The following is a 9,021-nucleotide window of genomic DNA, read 5'->3' as shown; positions in this document are numbered from 1 at the left end:
GCCTAATACCTAGTGATGCTTGTGCTCAGAAAGCGTGATTGAACTCGGTAGGCCTCTCGCGCCGCGCTGGGAAAACACAGTATCGTCCGCAGGGCCTTGGAGCTAAGAAGGTACCATGGCAGGGCTGAGAATGACCCAGGCTAGGTGAAATTATTGCAGCCCATATGCCGTGCGCTGGCTTTTCTGACCTGTTTTCTTTGCAGTGCTGGTCCTGTAGCGGCTGCTGCTTCACAGCAACACGTTAGGAAAAGACCGCGCACAGCCCGGCCAGCCGCCGGCCGTGAGCTGCCTTTTTTGTGACTAGACCCTGGCAAGACTAAAGCAAATACAAGCATAGTGCTAGCGCTTATGCTATTCAAGTGCATTTGAACTTTCCGGTTATTTTTGTGCTAGCGACAACAATGAGCGTGGTATTGCTATCACGAGAGATCACCACTGATCTGGGCTGTTCGTAGAAGAAAGGACATGTGCAAGGCGTCGACCACACAGTGTTCGTTCACTGCAGGTCACTGCAGTCAGCTGTGCAACCTACTTTTGCGGTCTACAGAGTGAAGAGAATAAAGGCAAAAAATTTATTTGGAAATTTTGGTGCAATAAACTCATGCACTACATGATGGATGAAGGCAAATTTGTGTAACAAGACAGCAATTCTTGGTCTTGGGCTTTCTCGGGGCATTCGACGCAAGGAGAATGGCGGTACACAGAGCAGGGTGCTTGGGTGTGTTTACGAGAATTAGAAATGATCAGACATTCCAATTCACCAGTCAATCAGCGACGCTCAGCCGATAGAGTATATGAGATTCATTGAACATGGCATGGAGGTAGAAAGAGATCTCTTGCGACCACCATGCCGTCTTCCATGAATCTCATATACTCTGTCGGTTGAGCGTCGCTGATTTACTGCTGTTTTGAGTGTCTGATCTTTTCTAATTCTCGTAAAAACAACCGTTGTATTAGGGACTGGTCAGTTTCTTTGGCCTAGGGGGGCGTTGGATTATTTTTTGCCGACGTTCAAAAAGTAGCTGAACAGCCCCCCCCCCATTCCAACTTTCGAAAACAGGAGGACCCCACATTCCAACTTTTCAAAACAGGGTGACCCCCCTCTGTGAAACAAAGGTAAAACAAAAGGTGGAATATAAATTGAATAATTCAGTATGTATATATATATATATATATATATATATATATATATATATATATATATATATATATATATATATATATATTATATATATATATATATATATATATATGTAGTAGTATGTTCTGTGCTGTTTGTGTCTATGTTTACAACTATAAATAAGGGCTTTGTTTTTTATCATCGAGTAACTCACACGGACAATGTAACGAGAAACGACGGTGACTATAGAATCGTTTCGTTCGATGCCTGACACAGACGATAAGCGTACAGGCCTATCTCGTTATTTCCAACTTCCTCTTTCTGACCTGGACTATAGAATAGTGAGTTGGTAGGTAGAAAAATAACTGACTACTCAGACAGTAAGTATGGCACGTCTTATGGCCTCGTGGTAAAACCTCAGCCTCGATATCACACTTTATTCTAATGACCCGTATGTAGCATTACGTCATACATATAACAATCACATAAAGTATAAGGCTAGATCATACTTGAACACTACATCCCTTCCCACGAAAATAGATAGAGCATGTCACTGTTCATTTTAAACTGTCTCTGGTGCCATATGTCCGGAATGCCAATTTCAAACACAAACATCTTGAATAAAGAATAAGCTATCAACCAAACGTGTCTGTCTTAAACAAGTGTTCAAATGATATGGCTCATTGATATGTTATCAATACACAAAATTAAGTGCCAAAACACAACTTGTCTATGAACACTATGAGGGGGAGAGGTTACTAGCACTTCACCCCTTAGGTAGATCCTCAGCATCTACCTGTACATATCTCACATAATCCTTCAGATAGGAGGGTGGTCTGCGATGACGTTGTGGACGGCTGCTGTGTTGAATACTCATAAATGAATCAGGTGACGATGAAGATGTGTCTACATCACCAAGTTCCAAGTCTTCAGCGATTCCTACTGATCAGTGTCATCTGCTTTGACATTATGCTCTCCTTTTAGGATCTTAAACTGAGATGAGTTTCGAGTTATTGTATGGTCACCTTTCGAGGCGGTTACCATGGAGCCTTTGGTATCCATTACACGGTATGGTTGTGTTAAGTATGGAGTTACCTCTTTCTTAACGTGTCCATCTCGCTTGACTAGGACCGTGTCACCCACATTAACTGGATTCTTCTGGATGTTTTCACGATTATCTGCGTAGCACTTCATACTTGCTTTTCTTTCTTTATCACGAAGGCGTAGATTTCTATCATCCTTCTGCTGTGTAGTATATTCTGGTAGTCTTGTTCTCATTGGTCTACCAAATAGTAATGTAGCTGGTGGTACACCTGTCGTGGAATGCGGTGTTGCCCTATAGTTGCGTAGAAAACGATAAAGCTGCTGACGCCATGCTCTTCCCTCGACGTGTGATGTACGATAGATTTTCTTAATGGTCCGCATGAATCTTTCTACTTCCCCGTTAGCGCGAGGCCACCTGGGTGTTATTTTGCGATGCTTGAAGCCTAAGTCTTTGGCAAAAGCTGTGAACTCTTTACCTGAGAATGGTGGACCATTATCAGAACGGACAATTCTAGGTATTCCAAATAGTGCGAATATACTGTCCACTTTAGGCATTACTGCTGCTGCTGATGTGGAGTGGATGATTTCAACAACAGGATATCGACTGTAGTCGTCTGTTATCACAAGAAGATATTACCATTTGGCAGGTCACTGAAGTCGATACTGACCTCCTCCCACGGACCAGTTGGTAATTCTGACATTTGTAGTGATTCTCGCTTGTTTTCCACAGTGGTTGCCTGACAAGGAATACACATATCGATTGTTTTCTGTACCAAGTTGTCAATTCCAGGGAACCAAACTTTCTCTCTAAGGAGCTGTTTTGTTTTCACGATGCCTTGGTGTCCCTCATGTGCAATATCAACGATTTGTTGCTGTAGTGACTCAGGGATAATAATACGTCTTTCCCGAAGTATTAGATCATGTGATGGTAACGCACTGAGCTCATCTCGTACCAAGTAGAGACTGTGTAAAGCATTTCTTTCTTTAGTGCTCATGCTTTGTAACTTTACTTTGTGCCAATTACCAGTCTGTATGGCTTGTATGCATGACTGTAGAACACGATCACACTTTGTTGCTTCTTGTACGTCTTCTAGCTGTATGGTTTTAGGTGTAGCATGCTGTACTACAACATTGATGTGCTCTTCCGCAATCCGTTGCTCTCTACTGCTGGGTCTGGTATATGATAGCGGATGGCGAGACATGTAGTCTGCGGGATTGAATTTACCAGGGTGGTATATCACCTTGAAGTTGTACTGTTGCAACTTGAGAATCCAACGCTCTATTCTGGCTGGTGCCTTTGCAGTTGGTGTATTAAATAGTGGTACCAGCGGCATGTGATCTGATATAACATTGAAGCTATGCCCATACAGGTATAGGTGGAAATGAAGAATTCCCCATGTTATTGCTAGAGCTTCACGTTCTATTTGTGAGTAGCGCTGTTCTACTTCTGTCAGTGATCGGCTAGCAAGTGCAATTACCGAAACATCACCCTTACCATCCCGTTGAGTCAGGATTACACCAAGTCCGACAGGACTGGCATCTACCAGTAGCTCTGTGCATTTCTGTGGATCAAAATATGCCATCTCACAGTTGCTTGTGATCTCTTCTTTGATCTGTTTGAGTGCTTGTTGTTGGCGTTTGCCCCATTGCCAAGGCGTATCTTTCTTTGTCAGTTCACGCAATGGCTCTGATATAGTTGCCAAATTCGGAATGAATCTCCCACAGTAGTTGGCCATGCCAAGTAGGCTCTTTACTTCTGCTACACTCTGTGGTTCTGATGCTTCTTTCAGTGCTTCAACCTTCTTGGATCTGGAGACACTCCTCCACCTCCGAATACATGGCCATAGAACACTACAGTGCTCTTGCTGAACTTACATTTCTGCCGATTCAGTGTTAGGTTTCTCTCACGTATTCGCTTCATACATGCTTCAAGGTTGGTATCATGGTTTTCTTGACCTTGACCATAGACCAGGATGTCATCACTTATGTTGAGCACACCATTCAGGCCCTGAAGTGTCGAGCTTATAATATTCTGGAATTTCTCCGCTGCTGAGCATACCCAAAATTCAATCTCTTGTATCTGTATAGTCCTTTGTGTGTTGAAAATACAGTCAAGTGACGAGACTCTGGTGCTAACTCAATCTGGTGATAGCCTGCATTCAAATCAAGCTTGGAAAATACAGTAGCCCCATTCAGGTCAGCAATTACATCATCTAAGGTAGGTGTGATGTGACGTTCCCTCTGTATGGCCTTATTTGGTGCGCGCATATCGACGCATATTCTGATCTCTTCTGGTTTGTTTGGTTTCTCGACCACTGTTATTGGTGACACCCACGGGGTTGGTTCATCCCCAACACGCTCAATGATGTCCAGTTTCAGTAGTTTTTCCAATTCTTGTTCAGTCTTTTTACGAACATGGAATGGGACTCTCTGGTGTGGTTGTACTACAGGTTGTACTGTTTTGTCTTCATGTAGTTTGCATTGTATCTCTTTCAGCTTACCAATGCCATGAAACCTATCTTCGTACTCAGCTACAATTCGATCACAGCGTGAAGTGCCCGGTGATATTTGGTTTGCAATGTAAACCAAGCCTAGTTTTGATGCTGTATCGTAATCTAGTAGCGTATCTGCTGGCTTGTCAGTAACAAGAAACTTAGCCTTAGTGTCATGAAGTTTGTACTTTATTTTAGCTTGGAAAGAACCATTTATGTTTAATGGTTTGCTGCTGCAGTAGGCATAGACGTTGCTGCTGTCGTCTCTCTGTAACTTGGGCTTATTGTTCAGGGTATTGTATGTATCCATACTCATAATGTTTACGGTAGACCCTGTATCAATAAGAGAACCTACTTCGTTTCACCTATGTGTATCATTACTCTAGGTCTATTTCCATTTGTCTGTTGTACAGTGAAGCAGTACTCATCTTCTGAACTCTCCACTTGTGTGTATACAGCTTTGACATTTTCCCCTTTGTCTGACTTCTTTGTTTTACCCTTTGAACGGCAGCATCTGGAAAAATGGTTAAGTTTACTACATTTCCTGCATGACTTGCCTTTTGCCGGGCAGACCGATTCATGTGGATAGCTGCCTCCACAGTTATAGCAAGTTGACGACTTCATTGGTGGCGTTGGCACTTGCTTTTGTTTATTCGGTTTCCACCGTTGATGGCGCTGTTTTCTTACTGCGTTTACCGTGGCTGTGTCGGTTACAGTATTTTTTGTTGATTTCTCTTCCATCCCACTAGCTTGAACTTCTGACACTTCAAATGAACGAGCTATGCTAAGTAAATTTTCAAGTGTCGTCTCCTCCCTTAGGGCACGACGTCTTAGGCGAGCTGAAGTACACCCTCGTATTATTTGCGACTTGACCTCTTGGTCCTTGTTTGTGAAGTCACATGTGTTTGCAAGACGTTGCAGACGAGTATGATACGCATCAATCGATTCGCCACTGTTTTGCATCGTGTCTCTGAAGACAAATCGCTCATATTCTATGTTCCTTTTTGGTGAAAAATATGATGTGAGCTTTGATTTTGCTGTTTCGAAATCAGTTCCAGTTTCTGGTAACGTATCAAAGATTTCGGAAACTTCCTCACCTGCCCAGTGCAGTAGCAATGCACGTTGTCGCTTGTCATCAGTGATATTGAATGCGATGAACGCGTTTTCCACCCGACTCAGATATTTCTTCCATCTGGTGTTTGTGGTCGTTGGGTCTGAATGAACAGGGAAAGCTGGCATTGATGGTAGACTTTCCATGTTATCCCGTCCTCGTCGCCAATATAGAATAGTGAGTTGGTAGGTAGAAAAATAACTGACTACTCAGACAGTAAGTATGGCACGTCTTATGGCCTCGTGGTAAAACCTCAGCCTCGATATCACACTTTATTCTAATGACCCGTATGTAGCATTACGTCATACATATAACAATCACATAAAGTATAAGGCTAGATCATACTTGAACACTACATGGACGAAAAAAGAAACGAGGAAATTTTGAAACAAGTGTACTATAGCTGTAGGAAATTAAAATATAATGTTAAGCTCACTGTGTTCTATCGGTAACTCGTGTTGCTAATGCCGGTAATAACGTAAATACTATGCACTGACGACTCGGAGGTAACATTTAGGTCAAAATATGGTATACAGTTTTTGGAAAGTTAGGTCCATCCAATTTTCGATTTTTCCTGCGGAATATTGTATTCTGTGAAATAACGCTTACTTTGAACTTGAAGTACACCTGAAGTATTTTGGATGTGGTTTCCGTGATGGATGCCCAAGATTCAGGTATTAAGCGACTCGAAACTAATTCACTTGAGGTACAGAACGCGCCTCGGAAAACAGATATTCGGACTCTCGATTTTGACAATTCTTTTCTGATCTACAACTGTTTGGAGGGGATCCCTTTAAAGCTGTTTGAGAAAGAAACCTTTTCGCCTTTTATTATTTCGAAAATCAAAAATGTGCTTTTTCCCATAGAGTAAACACAGCGAAGGCAGCCATTTTAAATTTCAAATATCGGTAAATGCAAGGTAATTTAATTCTCTAGCATTAAACTTAGTACGCCAAATTTTCATTCTTGATTTTATAAGAGAGCGTTGAAAGATTCAAGGAGGGAAGTTTAAGCAAAGGTCTTTCACTTGTGAGGTGGGTAGTACTACCTTAAACTTACTTCCCCAGGGAGGCTTTTAAACCATGCTTTCAAAGGATGAAATTCACGGGTCACCGTGCAAATGTTGGTAAAACACAGACAGTAGACACAGACTACCTAACATTTACCGACACGTGAAATTCAAAGTGCCCACTATCCTAGGTTCACTCTAATAGTAAAATAAAAGTTTCAATGTTCACAGTAATAAGACGTCAAAACTTTATTTTTTCCGAGGGCTTCAAAAATAACATCGTTTTCGTTACAGTGCCTCTGACTGGATGTAGGTTTGGGAACGATTTCCCTTTGCTAAAATTACCAGTAGAGAGCGTTAGTGTATGAGATAGACGTGAAAATCGTTTGACAGCTGCAGTTACAGGATCGATTACGAGATCTGTGGTTGGTCTCGGTAATCATCGGTCGGCCGAAAACCTCAGATTCTGAAGATATTTCAACAAATGTCTATAATGTTTTGAATTTGTGCCAACGCTGCTGAGTTACCAAAAAGATCATAAAACAGTTTTGTCCAGTTGGGCGATCGAGCCACTTGATATGTCATCAAATTAACATGAGATTATTAGAGTTACAAATATGGATATATGGCGGATTTGTAAACATCCAGCGAAAATAAAAAAGCATCCGTCATCATTCGTGTTCTCTTCAACTTAAAAGTTTTCCAGTAAGCAGCATTTTTGAGAGATATATAGCATACGCAATGCATAATGGGTAATTTCTCTACATTAGCGTGAAGAATCCATACTAACATTGAGACTCATTTGAATTTGTGCCTGTTTTACCTCTTCAAAGCACTGTAGAGTAATATTTTCTGCTCATATGATGAATTTAATCATAAAAATATCGTTACTCTGCATTTTAAGTATAAACAGCAGGTCATAGTTTCCATTGCTTAAATGAAAAATCCATGGAGCGTTGCATATTCGTACTTACTTCTTCATATCACGAGTCTGGCACTCCCAAACAAACAAGCATCAATATATGCAAAATTCAGAATACTGAGTTTTACAATATAAAGTCAAAGTACCAAATTATTTAAGGTATTTAAGTTTTTGTCCCTTTAAATATGAAAGGCAGGGTATGCTCAGTTTATCAATTATGTATTGTTGCGCACGTAGTTTGGAGAATACGAGTTGAGGTACCAGTTTTGAATTGTAATGCTTGAAGCTGACACGCCAGGATGTTGGTTGTGAGCACCACTTTAGATATTTATTATGAGATTGCAAACGTGACGTTCCAGGTCTCGAATTCTGATTGTCAGTGTGCATTCTCTACAAAGTGATATACTTTTATAAACTTACATCAGGCCAAGAAAGATAAAAAGTTTGTTTCTCATCCTCGCTCGTGCCAATTCAGACCCGCCGCGTCAACTTTTTCCTGCTCATGAGGAAATAAAATGAAAAAATAATAAACCCAAAACTACACGACGATAGTGCATAACACAGGGCTGTTTAAAACAGAACTGTAAACAAAATAACTAACACTCCATTCAGAACTGTACACATACGAACACTCATATACATCAGTATTATAGGAATTATAGGACTATTTTGACGAAAATCTATTTGTGTGACAAATTAAACGATGCCCATGGTAACTCTGGGAAAACATGACAAATTATAAACGAAATCCTAAATAGTAACATTACAAACAGTTTAACACCAAAATAATTAAAGGTTCATAATGAAGAGTGACTGACAGAACAAAAATTACTGAGGCATTCTGTAACTATTTCACAATTGTTGATTCCAATCTGGCGTCACACGTTACAGCCAATGTCAACTTTAGGCAATATCTTAGGAAAAACCACAATAGGTCATTTTCCTTTCATCCTGTTGTTGCAGATGACGTCGTTAATGAATTACGCTCCTTAGATCCTAAAAATGCCACAAGTCATGACTATATTCACTACATTGCATTTCTAGTCCCCTAGCACGTATCATCAACCTTTCTCTAGCTGCAGATGCACCTCAGTTTGCCAAAATTACAGCTCTTTATAATAAGGGGTCTCCGTTTGATGATGAGAACTACAGGCCGACTTCAGTTTTACCTGTCTTTAGCAAAATTTTTGAAACACTTGTAAATAATCAGCTTATCTCCTGCCTCGAAAAACATAACATTCTCTCACAAACTTAATATAGCTTTAGAAAGAAATATAGTTCCAAACTTACCCTGGCAGATATTATTGCAGAATTAACAGATCA

The 9,021-nt window shown here is 40.7% G+C and overlaps 1 protein-coding gene across 1 annotated transcript; it reads right to left on the bottom strand.

Annotated features, from left to right (window-relative positions):
- Positions 1–5,007: 5,007 nt before the first annotated feature.
- On the bottom strand, positions 5,008–5,913 carry LOC139134503 (uncharacterized). The gene has a single exon (XM_070701363.1). The coding sequence runs from the start codon at positions 5,911–5,913 to the stop codon at positions 5,008–5,010; it is 906 nt and encodes a 301-aa protein (XP_070557464.1).
- Positions 5,914–9,021: the final 3,108 nt, after the last annotated feature.

The sequence above is a fragment of the Ptychodera flava genome, chromosome 6 (assembly GCF_041260155.1).
Source record: "Ptychodera flava strain L36383 chromosome 6, AS_Pfla_20210202, whole genome shotgun sequence".
NCBI lineage: Eukaryota > Metazoa > Hemichordata > Enteropneusta > Ptychoderidae > Ptychodera > Ptychodera flava.
This window is presented reverse-complemented; position numbering and strand designations above follow the sequence as displayed.